The sequence below is a fragment of the Apus apus genome, chromosome Z (genome assembly GCF_020740795.1).
Source record: "Apus apus isolate bApuApu2 chromosome Z, bApuApu2.pri.cur, whole genome shotgun sequence".
Taxonomy (NCBI): domain Eukaryota; kingdom Metazoa; phylum Chordata; class Aves; order Apodiformes; family Apodidae; genus Apus; species Apus apus.
The window spans coordinates 37144312-37161390 of record NC_067312.1 but is presented as its reverse complement, the minus strand read 5'-3'; the positions used below and the strand labels follow the sequence as shown (position 1 = coordinate 37161390).

The following is a 17079-nucleotide window of genomic DNA, read 5'->3' as shown; positions in this document are numbered from 1 at the left end:
CTTAATTAAGTTTTATCTTTAAAATGTTCCTGGTGCCTTACGCCTTCTTCCTCTTCTGAAAGGCAATTTAAGAGTGATTAGTGAATAATAAATGTCTTACGTTTCAATTGTGTTGGTGGGGTAGAATAGTAGAATCATAGAATTAAAGCTGGAAAAGACCTTCAAGATCATCAAGTCCAACCAAACCATAGAATCATTGAATGGTTAAGGTTGGGAGCAAAATAAAATATCACCAGGACCCAACCTCTCTGCTGTGAGCAAGAACACCTCACACTAGACCAGGCTATGCAAGGCGTCATCCAACCTGGCCTTGAATACCTTTCAGGGAGGGGTTTTCCACAACCTCCCTGGACAACCTATTCTAGTGACTTACTACCATCACACCAAATAATTTCTTCCTAATATCTAGCCTAAAATTACCCTTTTTGAGTTTAAAACCATTACCCTTTGTCCTATCACTACACTGTCTAGTGAAACGTTTCTTCCCATCTTTGATGTAGGCTCCCTTTAGGCATTGGAAGGCTGCTATAAGGTCTCCCTGGAGCCTTCTCTTCTCCAGACTGAATAGCCCAAACTCTCTTAGCCTGTCTTCATATCAGTGGTGCACGAGCGCTTTGATCATCTTCATGGCCCTCCTCTTGACCCTTTCCAACAGGTCCATGTCTTTCCTGTGCTGAGGGCTCCAGAGCTATATGCAGTATTCCAGGTGCAGTCTCACCAGAGCAGAGGGGCAGAATCACCTCTCTCAACCTGCAGGCTATGTCTTTTTGATGCAGCCTAGGACACAACTGGCTCTCTGGGCTCCAGCACACACTGGCGGCTCATGTTGAGCTTCTCATCAACTACCACCCCCAAGTCCTTTTCCTTGGGACTGGTCTCCAGCCAATCTCCCCCGGCCTGTGTTTGTGCCTGGGGTTGTGCTAACCCAGCTGCAAGACCTTGCACTTGGCCTTGTTGAATTTCATGAAGTTTGCACTGTCCCACCTCTCCAGCCTGTCAAGGTCCCTCTGGGTGCCATCCCTTCCCTCTAGGGTGTTGTTGTCAACTACTCCACACAGCTTGGTATTGTCAGCAAACTTGCTGAGGATACACTCAATCTTATTGTCCATGTAATTAATAAAGATATTGAACAGCACTGGTCCCAGTGCTGACCCCTGGGAAATCTGAGCCATTGACCCCAACTCTCTGGGTGCAGCCACCCAGCCAATTACTTATCCTCAGAGCGGTCCATTGATCAAATCCATGTCTTGCCAGTTTAGAGACCAGGATGTCATGTGGGACAGTGTCAAATGCTTTGCACAAATCCAAGTAGATTATGTCAATTGTTTTTCACTATCCACCATCTCTGTAGCCTTGTCACAGAAGACTACCTGATTGGACAGGCATGATTTGCCTTTAGTGAAGCCTTTTTGTCGGTCATCAATCACATCCTTATTTTCCATGTGCCTTAGCAGATTTTCCAGAAGGATCTGTTCTGTGATCTTCCTGGGCACAGAGGTGAGACTGATGTGCCTGTAGTTCCCTGGGTCTTCCCTTTTCCCCTTTTAAAAAATAGGAACTATGTGACCTTCTTTCCAATCAGCAGGAACCTCATCAGACCACCACGACCTCTCAAGTATGAGAGACAGAGGCTTAGCAATCGCATCCACCAGCTCCTTCAGGATCCATGGATGCACCCCATCAGGTCCCACAAATTTGTGCACCTTCAGGGTCTTTCGGTGGTCACAAACCTGTTTTTCTCCTACACTGGGGGGTGCTTCATTCTCCCAGTCCCTGCTTTCATCTGCTGTGGCCTTTGCAATGAGGCTGGAGCACTTGCCAGAGAAGACTGATGCAGAGAAGTCATTGAGAACCTCAGCCTCGTCAATATCTTACATAGCCAGTTCTCCCATTTCCTTCAGGAGGGGCCTGCATTTTCCTTGCTTGTCTTTTTATCCCCAGCATAGCTATGGAAGCTTTTCTTATTGCTCTTTACATCCCTGTTGAGATTTAATTCCATCTGGGATTTGGCTCTCCTAACCTGGTCCCTAGCTGCTCAAACAACCTCTCTGTAATCCTCCCAGGGTATCTGCCCTAGCTTCCACCCTGTGTGCTTCCTTCTTCAGTTTGAGCTTTTCTAGGAGATACTTGCTTATCCATGCCAGCTTCCTGGACTTTTTACCTGATGTTCTCTTAGTTGAAATACGTCGCTCTTGGGTCTGGAGGTGGTTATCTTCAAATATCAACAAGCTTTCATGGACCTCCCTACTTTCCAGGATATCATCGCGTGAGACTCTCTCAGGCAGATCCCTGAGGAGGCTGAAATCTGCCCTTCTGAAGCCAAGGGTAGTAAGCTTGCTGTGAGCTCTCCTTGATGCCCTAAGGATCTTGAACTCCACCATTTCATGGTCACTACAACCTAGGCTGCCCTTGAGCTTAACATCCCTTACCAGCCCTTCCTTGTTTGTCAGAACAAAGTCCAGCATAGCACCTCTCCTTGTAAGTTCCTTGATTACTTGGAGAAGGAAGTTGTCATCCACACACTCTAGGAACCTCCTGGATTGTTTGTGCTTTGCAGAGCTGTGTTTCCAACAGATACCAGGACAGTTGAAGTCTCACATGAGTACCATGGTTTGTGAATTAAAAGCTGCTCCTATCTGCCTCCCCTTTACTTTTAACCCATAAGCACTCTGTTGGCTCCTTATCCATCTCCAGGGAGACCTTCATGCACTCCAGGTGGTCTTTGACATAGAGGGCAACACCCCCTCCTTGTCTCCCCTGCCTGTCCTTCCTAAAGAGTCTGTAACCCTCCATTCTGATGATTCAGTCATGGAGCAGTCATAGGGCAGGCAGCTGACAGTTAAGCACAGAACCTGCACTTGTTCTCTTTGTATCATTGCCTGAAATACTGAGCCATTTCTGTCTCAGAAGGAAATCTGTTACTAAAAAATTTACTTTGTGCAGTCTCATCTTAGAGAGCCATCAAATGACTATACCTTTAACATCCAGGTGCTCAAGCACTCTTCATGCATGCAATGGAAAAAGTAACTTACACCTTTTCATAGAAGAGTATCTCTTCAACATTTTATTTCATTTTGACCATATAATAGTGAAGACAGCGTAAGTCAAAAAAATTAATTTTACTAAGGTGTTCCCAAGTAGGTCTCTCACACCTTGTTGACTTGCTATTAATGACAGACTGACAGAAAGAGGAGGAAATTACTTAAATGCCTGCATATTTTGTTTTTAATTTATTTTCTGTCTCATATGCAAAAATGAAAATAAATACATGTATGAATAAGTTGTATTTATTTGCCTGGAACAAAAAAACTAGCTACTGCAGTTGAAGCTAGGCAGAATCATAAAAGATGGTTTTATGGTTGAAAGTGCTGGCCAACTTTATAAGCATCTAAGTCCAGCCTTTTCTTAAGATAATACCTGTGACATCTTCTTTAACCTGATGGCCTCTTGAGCCTAAATCTGTCTTTGAATAATGATTTTTCTTGTTTCTCCTTATGAGATAAACAAGAAAGAAACATGTCTCCATGTAGGAGACATGTTTGTAGATGGGCAGAATGGCTCGTAACCAAGCTTTCTTTCATGTTTCTGTCCTGTGAAACTGCATCACCCTGACATTAACACAAAGAACAAGTGCAAAACCTTTTAGCTGAACATCTCTTCAAAGTGCCATTTAGTAGCCTGGGAAGGAACTTTCCTTCAACATAAGTGGGCACAGGATCCAGAGAGATGAAGCATTGACCCTTAAGGCTTATCAGGATAGGCCTTTGTAGAAGAGCAGTCATACTTTCTTCTAGAACTGCCTGAACTTTTTAGACAAGTTGTATGTGATGGAGGAATCCTACAAAGACAGAAAATGGTTGTATTTTTAGATATAAATAGATTCTCAAAAAATGCTACTTTAAAGCCCCTCCTGTTTCACCTTTTGTTACTGGTTATGCTGCTTCTGTACGCTGTTTTTTGAAGTTTTCAGGATTCCGTGCTAAGTAGAAGTTTTTATCGCTTTAAGCAGACTTAATAAATTTCAGGCATCAGTTTCATAATATTTGTTTATCAAGTTAGTTAAGAAATTAGTGTAATGATTAATCAGAAGGGCTTTTCTAATTTTAACTGCATAATTCAGAGTCTGTTCCAAACTGTAGACCTCAAGCGAAAATCTAGGATGAGGAGAATTAAAAGCAATGTGAAAAGAACATGATTTTTTATATGCCAATTTTTTAGAAAGTCCTCTCTTTCATAGCATAATTGAAATATTACTTTAAGGACCTATAGAAAATAACATACTAAAACAAGTTGAATTGCATATATGATTAATTCACACATTGAGAAACTAATTGTAAGAAGTACGATTTTATACATATGACCTTAAAATGAATAAAACCACTTTTAATTTTGTCATTTCCATGATAAATGGAGAATGCAATTAAAAATAATCTTGACAGAGAAGCAAGGGCCTAAGATAAAAAGCTGCTTGCAAAATAAATGTATACCATTATTGGACTTAAAATATGATGAAAAGAAGAATGTTCCAATATATGAGGACCAGTGAAATAGTCAACAAAGCTAATTTAACTTACATGTTGTAAAACTGTCCAAAGATCTAATTCTCACTGGACTATACTTTTTTTGCCATGAGAATGAAATTTCATACTGTGCTTTAATTCAATAAAGATGCATCGTGGTGCTTTCATACCAGTCCTTCATAACCTCAGCTACTTCTTACTGAAGTTACATCAATCACTGCGTCTACTTCCACTTTACCTGAAATTTAGGCTGTGGTTTCATGTTGCTGTTAATCCCTTGTTACTGTGGGTTTCTGCTGCAAGGTGCAGTCACACGTAAACTCCTCTGCCCACCACACATCCCCTCTGTTTCTCCTCTAGAAATATGATGTGGCCCTGCGGTGGCCGGGATGTGTTTGGTGATCTGTCAGAAATCTAACCCTTTTGATGGTGCCCGGTGGATGTAGCTAGCAAAGTAGGAGGCAAGAACCACAGAGAAACTTGAGCTCATTCTTGTTCAGACAGCCTTCCTCCTCCATCTGTGGTTTCTGTCTGTTCCCTTCCTCTGCTGAAAAACCTTTCTCCCATCACTGCTTCCCAAACTTGGTACCCAGAAGGGTTATCTTGCCAATGTAGTCTTCTGGGAAGCTGCAGCTCAGCCACATGCCTTTCACCAGGCAGGCAGTGATTCACTAATGAATTATATGCACTGAGGTGATGTGTGGAGGTATTTCTCCATTTCTAGAGTGTAGTCATTCATGCTTTGATATTTGAGTGATAATGCCTCTTAACTTGTATGTCGCACCTAACAAGATCACAGTGAGAAAGAGGGAAGCTTGGGAAATGTGTCTTGCAAAAAGTTATTAAGGCAGCCATTTTCCTATAAATGTTGATACTTCTTAAAAAGACAGTACTTCAAACAAACACAGAGCTAGAACACTATTTTAAAATGGTATAAAATTAAGAATAATATTTTTAAAGCTTATTTTAATCTGTTATTCCTGAATTATTTATTTCAGGCTTTTCAAAATAATTCTGTAACAGGGTAAGACATTGGCTTTCTTAAAATTAGGAAAATCAGGCATGAACGTGAGGTTTCATATGAAAAATAAAGTTCAAATTCAGTCTTAAAAATTCTCTGATTAAATTCACCAATGAAATTATCAATTTGGAACAGATTAATAGTGAATTATTTTCAATTGACATATAATTGTGAAACCTTGGTCCAGCTTTAGAATTTATCAGCATAAAACTTGTCACTTTGATTTTTTTACTAAAGATTACCCTTTTTGTCATAGATTATAGATGTCTTATTTATCTGATAAACTGAACTATCTTCTTTGAAATTCTAACAGGTTAGCATTTATCACATGTATTGCTTATTTTTTTGTTTCCTCCCTTTTTTTCCTAGTCCTATTTCTTGTTCTTTTCTTACATCAGTTATTTCCAAACAAGTTGTCTTAGTGTTTCTCATCCAAGTGTCAGAAAAGGCTAAGGAAAAAAAGCTGTGCTAATAATAAGAAAATAGAAGTGACTCTACCCAAAACCATCTGCACCAAGAGAAAGCAACCGTGACTCTTGTCTGTAATATGGGCGTCAACTTTAATTTCAGAACACCCGTGCTCTGCAGATGTCTATGTAAGCAGTCTGTCAACCACCACCAGCAGCAGAGTGCCTGTGTACACAGCTGACCTTACTTAGCCTCCTCTGAAGTGCTTGCTGTGTTGTTATCTATTTTTCACTCTGAATTTTCAAACTGATTTCTTTGTGGCTACCCTAAGCCTTATGTTGTCTTTCTGTCTTCATCTCATAAACTCAACATCTCTTTTCCTGTTTGGTCTGAAACTCTGTAGCTTCACAGCAGCTCTCTAAAATTCCCCGTCTGCTCCTTTTTGCTTGTGTTGCATTTCTGCAATGAACCTGCTTAACTGAACAAGGATTAGGGCAAAACTTCCAGGTAGAAAGCATCCTGTGAAATCTCTATGGCAAGTGAAAATCATGAAAAGCAAGGTTGACTTTCCTAGCATGGTGGCCATATCTACAACCACTGTTAACTTGTAGAGGAACCTGGATCAGGGCTAGGCAAGGCATCCCACTGTGGAGTGGCACATTGGCAAGGGGGTGAGCAACCCCCAGAGGTTTTGTGTTTCATTTCAGCAGCTTCTTAAGATTATATACCCTTGGAGTCCAGCTCTGCTTTCAGGCACAGGATGTACCTCTGATGCGGAGGGTACTTAAGCTGTTTTTTCTACTTCTGGAAAGGCTGCAGACTTGCAGTGTTGGCCCAAGGCATGACCAGAACATGCCTACACAGAAGACTTGAGCATACCTGGCATATAGCCAGTATTAGACATGTCTCTAAACAGTGTGGACATTGGCACAATCTCATCTAACTCATGGAAAAATGTGGTACATATGTGTCTGTTGGGCAATGTAAGATCTACATACTAGCAGCATGAGTGATTGTTGAGGAATGCAGGACTGAAATTCTATATATAGTGTAAGATTTGGTTCAACATCAAGAATCAGCGGCCAAGGCTTCTTTCTGGTGCTGTGGATTATGTATCAACATTGAATGCCTTTGTTACAAACTATGTGTGTTTCCAGTAGCTAGGAAGCCTACCATGAAAAATTTATAATGATTGTGATAATGATGCTAAGATGTGTTCAGATAAATATTGTAACATGAGTGTAAGTTATTATGAGACATTAAGTAGTGCAAAACCTTGTGGACATTTGTGCTTCTAGCACCTGAGGATGAGCAAAATCAAAGCCTTTAATCCCAACAGTCTGCTTACTTTGAAAAATGTTTGTCTGACTGCAGGCATGGAACCCGTTGTGCTGGGGAAGTGGCAGCCACGGCAAACAACTCACACTGCACAGTAGGAATCGCCTTTAATGCCAAGATTGGAGGTATGTGAAACAATCTCCCCATGGAAAAAAAAGAAAAAACACACAAAACCAAAGAGCCATTTGTGCTAAATGGTACATTCAGCACAACAAAAGAAGGAAATGTGTATGGATAGCAAACCTAGCTGTGTTAGCAAGTAAATCTCAGTTGCAGAGTGATCATTAAATACCAGTACTGAAGGAGTTTGTCTGCAGTGACACTTCTCCGTTGCTCCCTGGAACACTGACTCTCAGTACACACCGAAAAATACAAAGTGAGACCTTTGATGAAAATATGAAACACAGAATTAGGACATTTTGGTTTTCTTAAAGATTCAGAGCTCTAAGTGATGAACTTTGTCAAACCAAAAGTAAATGTACACATCAGGAATATTACCTTGCATATCGATCCCAAACAAAACACTATAAAAACACATTTTTGTGTTGCCTGACTGTGTTTGGAGAGAATCTTCTTTTTATCCCTCTGTCTGATGAGATTATTGCCTGAAACAGATTGCATGCTTAGGTTAATTCAGCCAAGAGGTTCCAAGTGGTTTCTATGAATTATTATGGCTGCTCAATGGCTGCTCAATTAAGACCCTTGGCTTAATTTGTGGAGGTGACTATCAAGATGTTATCTACATGACTCCTAGGCAGTAGCCTGTCTGTGACAGATTTTAATGCTCAAAATGAAGTTTTACGCTGTAGTTTTGATAAAATAATGAGATTGGTATATTGGCTTTCAGAAGAAAGGTCTATAGCTCAAACTCTACTTCTTGATTTTCTGTTCCAAAATACAGCCCATCTGTGAAAACAGAAACATGTTTACCTATGTATACACCAGAGGACAGTTCAAAATACGAGCTTGCAAAGTTGAGGCCATGTTTCCACAATTTATAGTACTCTATCTGTTCTCTTCTGGATCAGTACAAGTTTGATCCAAATAAAATGTGAGCACAGCTGCATTTCAAATAAGCCAAAGCACACTACATCATCCTAATGTCAGCTTTCTTGTTTTCCTTCTGGCTTCAAGAGAACAGACAATACCTGATCCAACATAAAGTTAGAGTGATGCAGGAAAACAATTTCCGCTCAGGTGGAGATCCTTCCTGCACAAAGTTACCCTGTCAGTAGTGGTTTAGAAAATCTGAACTGGTGATTCACAGAAGTGAGTGAGTCTGTGGCAGATTAACAGGTTGTCTCATGTTGACATGACATTTGGTCTTGCACCAGCAGCTATTAAACCAGATTTATTGCACTGTCAAACTAGAGTTAAGGAGAGTTAGTGCACTGATAGAGATAAAAATGGCTTCTGAGGAGGTTTCATTTGTGAGTTGGATAGTCACACAACCTGCAACAGCTTGAGCATGTCCTTGAACAGTTCTACATTATTAACAGTGGGTTCTTAATAGGTTATTATTTATTAGACTTTAGAAATGTACAAAAATAACGTTTTAGGACCCCTCCAGGCTGAATCACAGCCTTTTCTAAATATCGTGTGGAAACTGATTCAGATGGACATAGTATGAGTGCAGTTAATGTGAACAGTAAAGGCTGGGTATGTGTGCCTTCCTACTCTTTGTTTATTTATTGATTGATTTAGTACAAAGAATCTAACAGCCTTTAATAAATGTCACTGGTCTAAGTGAAATAAAGATTGTAGCTACTATTTTTCACCATGATTCTGTACAGCCACCATTAACCTTGCTCTTAAAAGGAAGCTGGAAAGTAGTAACTGTGTAAACCACTTGAGGCAATGTTCCACCTTTTAAAAGCATTGACACTTGAAAATAAGACTTCAGGAGGCTCAGCAGATAATCTGTGGAAAATCAGAAGGAAGGGGTAATCCTAAGGTATTGGAAAGATACTGGAAAGCTTCCCCTTCCACTAAATGTATATCTGTAAGAGTTTTGCTGCTGCTGAACTCTATTTGGCATGTCTCCCTCCTTTCCCTCAGAAAAACCATAAGCTATACATGTGTATATGTAGTGGTTGTGCTCCCTCTCCACAGGCCAGCTAGAGTGTAAAAATTTTGAATCATACTGTGGTGAACTAGTGTACAGCTCGCTTGTTTCCCAGGAGTTTAAAGATCCTCCTGGGTCCTTCCTGGAGAAGAAACTGCAGTTGAGCTAAAGCAATTACATTCTCTGTACACAGACGAGCACCTGCTGACAGTGATGTTGAATTTCTTCCACCATTATAAGTATTCTTTACTTCAAACCAAAAAGCATATCTGAACACGTAAAGGATAGTAAGGTGATGAAGCAAAGGGGAAAAGAAATAATTTCTGTCATTGTTGTATCAAATATTGGCAGCTGAACAAATCTGATTAATTATCTTTGTCATGGGAAGTCATTAACAAGCTATCCACCAGTAATGCTCACTTTTTTTTCTGAAAGTGTTCGTACCCGTTCTCTCGTTTCCACACTCTTAAGAACCTTTGACCACAGATAGGTCAAAAATGAGGTCCTTAGAAAGTCAGATCCTTCTTTTACAACTGTAGAAGTGGGGTTGTAGTCTGCAGATAAGAAAATTTGAGTAAAATTGCAATCTAGATCTTCAGTTTTTTATCAGGTTTTTAAAGGTTGTTTCTTATTTACAAAAAGAAAACAAACAAACAAACAAAAAAGCAGCTTTATGCTTTGCACTTTGTGCTTAGCTAACACTAAAAGACAAACCAGTGCACCAAAGGGGTAGATTTTTATTATTTTATTATGTAACTCTCTATAGTAATCACACATCGCAAATTACCACCTACAGAGACTATGAGAGTCTATAGGATGGGAAGGTTAGCATGTTGTTATTGTTGCAGACTGACTGTGGAAGTTGCAAAGCATTTGTGGGGATTTGGGTGCTTAGTTACTTGGCTGGGCTCGAGTCCTGACGGGAAAACAGTTACACTGAATTATTACACAACAGATGTAGATTGTCATCAGCTGACAAGGAATTGGTTAAGCTATTTAAGTCAGATGCTGATGAAAACTTGCTTTCAGCTCAGTTTTGCCTGTTTGCTCTGATGCAGGGAAAGTTTGTTCTGACTAAAATGCTGCTTACATCTTGTCAATTACTGCAAATATTGGGAAGTCTGAAGTCTTAGGTGGAACAGTCTGCAAATGTAGTCTGTTAATTGCCTTGTGATCAGCACATGAAAGAGAGAAAGGGGGAAAGTATGAAGAAAGGAGGAAAGAAAGAAAAGAAGCGGGAAAGGGAAGGAGCAAGGAAGAGAGAAAGGGAGAAAGGGGAGAGAGAGAAAGGAATTATTTTTGTTTTAAGTAACCAATGAGATATCTGTTGTTCAAAGTCACCTTGAAGCATGTCTGTCAGTTCTCGGCCAGAGGAAATAACACCTAAGTCACAGCTTTGTTCATGTTGCCTTAGATTTGACCTCTTCACCATTAGTCAAAAAACCTGGTGTGAATTACTTCAGGTGCTGATAGCAGAATTTGGAGTTATTGTTCACTGAGTGCATGTAGTTTTATTTAGGTTTTCTGTGCAGTAACAGAGACATAAAGGAAAGCTATATTTTCCTTCTTTCAAAAGCAGTGCACATTTTATTGTCTCTATTTAGAACTAAATATATTTTTATGTGCTTGAAAGAAGTTGAGAACACAAGTTCCACCCATCATTAATTTTCTGAGATTATGCTGAGGAGGAAAAATAAAACCTGAGAATCCTAGAGTTGGTTTAATGACTTTTTTTATAAAGTTCACAGTGAGATCACTGTTTGTAAAAGTTTATTATCTCACCAAACATGGGCAGCTTTTGTGTGAACTTAGAAATGTGATCAGTTTTCATTTTTGAGTCAATTAGAGTAAGGAAAAATAATAAAAGACCCTTTATCAACAAAGCACCCCCTGTGCCTTTTGTTAATTGGAAGTTAAGGTCTTGGTGAACACTCAAGTTACTTCAGTCTAAGCTCATGAACAAAATGAAATGTGTCTGTAATTAAAAATATGTAAATTTGGCTTATAAATAGCAGTGGCCTTTTACAGGGAATGAGTGTCAAACTTGTTAATTGTCCAAGTAATCACTACTCTATGCTATCATACAGTTACATGCTAATTATTATTTAATATTTAACATCTCTTTGATCAGATGTCAGGCTAGCTGTATGTAGGTTCTTTTTCTTTTTTAGTTTAAAACTGGCATTGGTGGTTTTTCTCAATCAGAATGAATGATCAAAATATTACAGTTAGTCAAAACAACAACTTTATGATTTTCTCAGTTTCTAAGGCTTCCTTATCCTGTCTAGTTATCTTTAAACATCATGATGCCATTCAATTTAGAAGAGCTGACACATTGACCTGTCCAAAGCCACATGAATGGATTCTTTTAAAACAAGAATTTAGGATTATACTTCACAAAAGGTTGTTCCCCACAGAGGAGAATGTTCACAATATTGTAGTTTCAAGATGAATGTTACATGTAGGGTATTTGTTAGCAGTGCCCTGTAATCACCTTGCTACTCTGTGTGGTAATTGGTCTGTACACACGAGCTTTGTCCACGGTTTCTTCTTTTCAGCCTCATTCAGTGAAGGAATAATCCCTTGTTTATCTGTCAGCAGAAATCCATTTATTATATCTGTAAACATAGTTAAGACTGTGAATAACTTGAAGTAGGTGCTGCAGTTTCACTGCACTATAAAAAGAGAAAGAAAATCGTATATCATCTTCAAGTGAGGCCTACAAGCATTTTAATGTTCAAGTCTTTTAAAAAGTTTTCTTTAGCCTAAAAGTTTGTTGTTTAAGTTTGAAGGCCAGATAGTGAATAAATTACTTGTATATTTTTTGTATCTTTTCATTTAGAGACTTTTTTCTGTTAGAAAAACACATATCCAGACAGGCTTGGGGGCATTCAGTCCAGTGTCCTACACAACAATTCTCTTGGGGAAAAAACAGAAAAGTTTTTCTGGTTGGTCCTGTTCATTATATCTTTAATTCTGAAGGTGTGCGAATGCTGGATGGAGACGTGACAGACATGGTAGAAGCAAAGTCTCTAAGCCTTAATCCTCAGCACATCCATATCTACAGTGCCAGCTGGGGGCCTGATGACGATGGTAAGACTGTGGATGGACCCGCTTCTCTAGCACGCCAGGCCTTTGAGAACGGCATCAGAATGGTAGGTTGGCATCAAAGTGCATCTCCTGGATCTATTCTCATGTGCAAGTGCAAGGGTACATGTTCCACATTCATGCAAGTGCACAGCATTGGCAAGAGAAAAGGATTCTGAAGAAAAGAAGAGAAGCTTCCCTTGTGTAAAACTAAAAATACATTTTCCTTCTATAATGACCTCATCGTCAGTCCTTCCTAAAGTAATCAGCTCTGTTCATTTTCAAATGGAATACATCATCCTCAGTGTCCTTTAAAATTGCTTTGAGGTAATTATGTAATTCTGCAGGAAAAAATAAGACTGAAAAATGCTACAATGTACAGCAGGGCCAAGTCTTCAATCTGAATTGTGATGAAATTTTAAAGCAAAAGCCTTGACTGTTTTATTCTTCATTCTTCCTTTTGTCTGTTGCTTTGTTTTATTTGATTCCTTGATGGAAGTTTTGTGCTTGTAGTAAGGAGCTGGAGGCTAAAAAAAGTCTATACCCATGTTTCTTTTAGTGTTCATGTCTGGCTTCAGACAACTTAAAGCCTATTTATAGCTTACATATACATTTCTTTACAACTCTGTGCTATTACATTTTGTCTGTGATGTAGCCCAGAGATCTTCGGTAGTACAACACACAAAATCTCAAGCAGCCCCACATGAAGAAAATCTAAGACCTTTTCAATTTTCTTTAATAAGTTACTGTCAAACAAGTAAGACCACAGAAGGAACAGGTAGTTATAGGAACTTTTGATGCCAGAGGCCAGTTTTTAATTCTTCCTTTTACCCTCCTACCTGCCAAATAGATCAGTGAATTCCTCATCTCCCAGTGCTCACAGCTCTTTGCACTATGTAGGACTGGTAGAAAGGAATTTAAAGCTTAGCATTATTTTTAATGCAGCAGGAGACTTGCTAGTTAAGTGGTGAGTGGCTCTAGGATCAGAAAATAGGGGATCGATACAAAACATTTTATTAAGGAGGGTGAAACTGTTGGACCAAAGTGGAACTGGGACATAGTTACTGGAACACGGTAACACTGTGCAGGAAAATTGGAAAGTGCGGCTATAATTGAAGTCAGTGTTTTAGCCAGGTATGCCAAGACTGATTTTAGCAAACTAACATTCAGCCTGGAAGATTTTTGCCCTGTGTAAAAGACAGTGACTACATCTGAGAGACTCTAATAAATGAAGGGATACCATAAAAAGTAGACATAACAGCAAACAAGGACAACAGACGCAGCCGCGCAAGCCTAGGAACTCGAACTCACATCTAGTCACAGCTGCATCCCTGGCTTAGTTTGATTTCCTCAATAAAGTCGCATAAATTTCTTACTCCCACTCCTGTCCTCTCTGTCCCAAATACGGATAATAATACATTCTTAACTACCTAGTAATGAACAGCAATTACTGAAATACTAAACAACATGGACAGTGTGTTTGCTATGCTGTCTGATGTTGAAGACATGTCTCAAACTCAGTTCTGTGAAGGCTTTACTAAACATGCAGCCATGGACCACTGCCTTCCTTTCACTTGGTCATATGATGACCATTTGGTGTGGAGCTGCAGATTTACACTTTTGTTTGTTGCACATTATGTCATAGGTGAAGCATACCATAATAAAATTCTCAAGCATGTACGTAACTTCACTCTGTAAGAAATTCAAGGAGCTTAGCAGGTGAACACATTTCAGGACACTGATAGATTCTGCCCCAGAGAATTCTGCTTTCTTTAGTAAGCATCATTTAAATAGCTATTGAAATCCTCTTAGAACAATATAACAAGTATGTAGAAGGCCAAATGCATATCTGTTACTGCTTCCTTTGCATCAACACTCCTGCTTTCTGATGGAATATCTGTGCTCCCCATTGCCCAGCTAGAGTTTGCTACTGTTTGACAGTGACTGCAAAGAAGAAAAACAGTGAAGCAATAAAAGGAACACTAATGGGGACTGCAGGATGCAGGGGAACTTGAACAAATTAAGTTTTATGTATAAACATATACATGTGTTAGTTTAAATATCATATTTCATTTGGGAAAGACAATCGTGAAAAGTACAGCCTGAATTTCTCTACCAGAAAAACTCTGCCATTTCCTCATTGAAATCTCAAACTGGGGATAAATCCAGTATAAATTAGGAATGTGGAATAATTTGGCAAGAGTGTGGATCTTGCCTATGAACATTTTTGTTCCATCATTGTTGTTATTATTATAGCTGTAATATGAGAGGGTACACCACAGACCTCAGATGAATTTCATTTTACCAGCACATTGTTCTATATTTTTAGTAAGTACGAGCATATAGTGGAAACATAGTATTTAATTTTTAAATTCTGAGGCAGTCTTTTTTCTGATAACATTGTAGAAGAGTTTGGTGTAATTTTTTTAGAAATAGCAAAAGTCATATTTGATGGAAGTAAAATTATTATTTTTTACAACTTAGCTTCTATTTAATTTAATCAACTTTTTGTTCTGCCCAAATTTGCCCATGCAGAGTTGAATAAAACCGAAAATTTCCGTATATTTGGACATTTGTCTAGCTCTGCCTACTAAAGATTTTTTCGTTCCTACTAAGGAAATCGAAATTCTCTTTCAAACTTCTGTAAATTCATACTGATAAGAAATACAAAATGTTTAAGACTAATTTCCAATTTTCATTCTTTAAAATATAGACTGAGAGATTGTAAATGTACGTCTCAATTACCACTTTCCTTAATACACTTAATTTCCGGACCGAAAATTACTTTAAGATCTGCCCGTTCTTGTGCTTTTTAATAAACCATGCCTTTCCTTGTTCAGATAAAAGTACGTTTTCTATATTTTCTTACACTGCTATAAGATGTTTCATTTTAAAAGATGAGTGAAATGGGAAAAGAACAGATGAATTATCTCTGTGCCAGAATATTCCTAAAATCAGATCATTGTCCAAGGTAATGCCTAGATACTCAGCCAAACATAGATTTCCCCAAGCAGTCATAGTAATGGTGCAAATAATAATAAGCAGACAAAAATGCTTATTACATTGTGTACAGATCTTGACCTTCCTTCTTGAGAAATACTGAGCTGAACAACAGCAGTCTTACATCTAGTATACCATCTGTGATGTAAATTAAAATAACATTAACAGGGAAATCTGGCAAGACCTTGTTTCAGATGTACACAAAAGTTCACGATTGATATTCATTTATTGTACATAGGCACACACAACTGGATGTGATTTTTTAAAAATGGGACAGCAAAGGGAAAGGTTGAGATTTCTTTTAAAGCATCTGAAAAGGAAATTATGCTCTGTTTGTTTGATTAAGAAAATCAAAGGTGGTGCTGAATAATAACTTTGATTTGAGTATAACTAAACAGAATATTTTTTTTAATTGTACTAATGAAGTAAAAATTACATGGATGCAAGAGCTGCAGTTTCTTACTCAGCTTGCTCAGAGGTTGGGAAAAAAAAAAAAAGCTTGGTTTATCTTTAGTGCATACTATTCCAATTAACAGCTCATGCAGGGTGTTTTAGAACTATTATTATTTTTAAAACTGCTGAGATAATATGATTAGTCTTTCCAAATCCTGCAGAAAATAACAGAGATAAATGACTGTACAGTTTTTCCGTAAAGTCCCACAGAGACAGCACATGCCATGAACTGAAAAAGACAAATCTATTTAAAGAAAGGATACTGAGTAATAACTAAGTTTATGAAATTACAACGTAGCCCACAAGTTAAATTTGCTTTTAGAATTCTGCCCAGGATCAAGGGAGAGGAAAAAGAAACATATTTTTAAACCTGTCTTAAGTACCATGATTTTCTGTTATCTTTAGGGTATTTTTTGTAATTCTATTAAATCTGCATACTTGAGTTCAAAGAGAAACCTTGGAGACTTTGCTATCAAACAATTTCTGTGAAAATATAAAAGCTCCCCTTATATCATGCTTACAGTTGATAAGGTCCTTTTCCTGAAAATAGTGCAGCCATAAGCATGGAAAATTCTACAGGCATTTGTTTGAAATTACAATGTATTAGAAGTTGTAGACCTAATAATCTCAAAAATAATTCCATTATAATCATGCAGAGCTTGCCTGAAAAAAAAATCAGATGGAGGGCAGCATATCCAAAAGTAACACATTCAAGAAAAGATTAGGTATGCAATGTCACATTTCACCCTGTGTTCAAGAACAAACAGACTTAGCACTGCAAAACATGGTTGTAGCCAAATCATGTAATAAGACTGTGCTGAGTCTGGTACAAAAGGGAAAACACAAAAGCCTTTCCTTGATTCAGAAAGATAAAACCAAAGTACCATTAGATTTTAAGATGACAGTCTCAGAGCCTATAAGCACAATGCTCTCAGCACTTGAGAGACTTAGGCTCGCTGATTCATGGCTCTGTGATATTGCATTCACACTAGTTCATTTCTATTCATACAAATAAGCCTATTATTCTGGGATCAGTCTCAAGATCATTTGGAGAGTAACACATTTCAGATATTCTGACTTGTTCTTTCACTGCTGTTTGGCAAAGACCTAATAGTCAAGTTTCTGGGTATGTGACCCCTGTTGATATTTTATGTTTCAGGGTTTCAAAGAGCTGGTTATCTCACCTC

The 17079-nt window shown here is 38.5% G+C and overlaps 1 protein-coding gene across 2 annotated transcripts in view; it reads left to right on the top strand.

Annotated features, from left to right (window-relative positions):
- Positions 1-17079, top strand: part of PCSK5 (proprotein convertase subtilisin/kexin type 5) — a 250386-nt gene that overhangs the window by 98311 nt on the left and 134996 nt on the right. For both annotated transcript variants that reach the window (XM_051643618.1, XM_051643617.1), the window contains exons 6-7: positions 7324-7412; positions 12335-12507. In XM_051643618.1, the coding sequence (XP_051499578.1) occupies positions 7324-7412; positions 12335-12507 (262 nt within the window). The remainder of the gene's footprint in view (positions 1-7323; positions 7413-12334; positions 12508-17079) is intronic.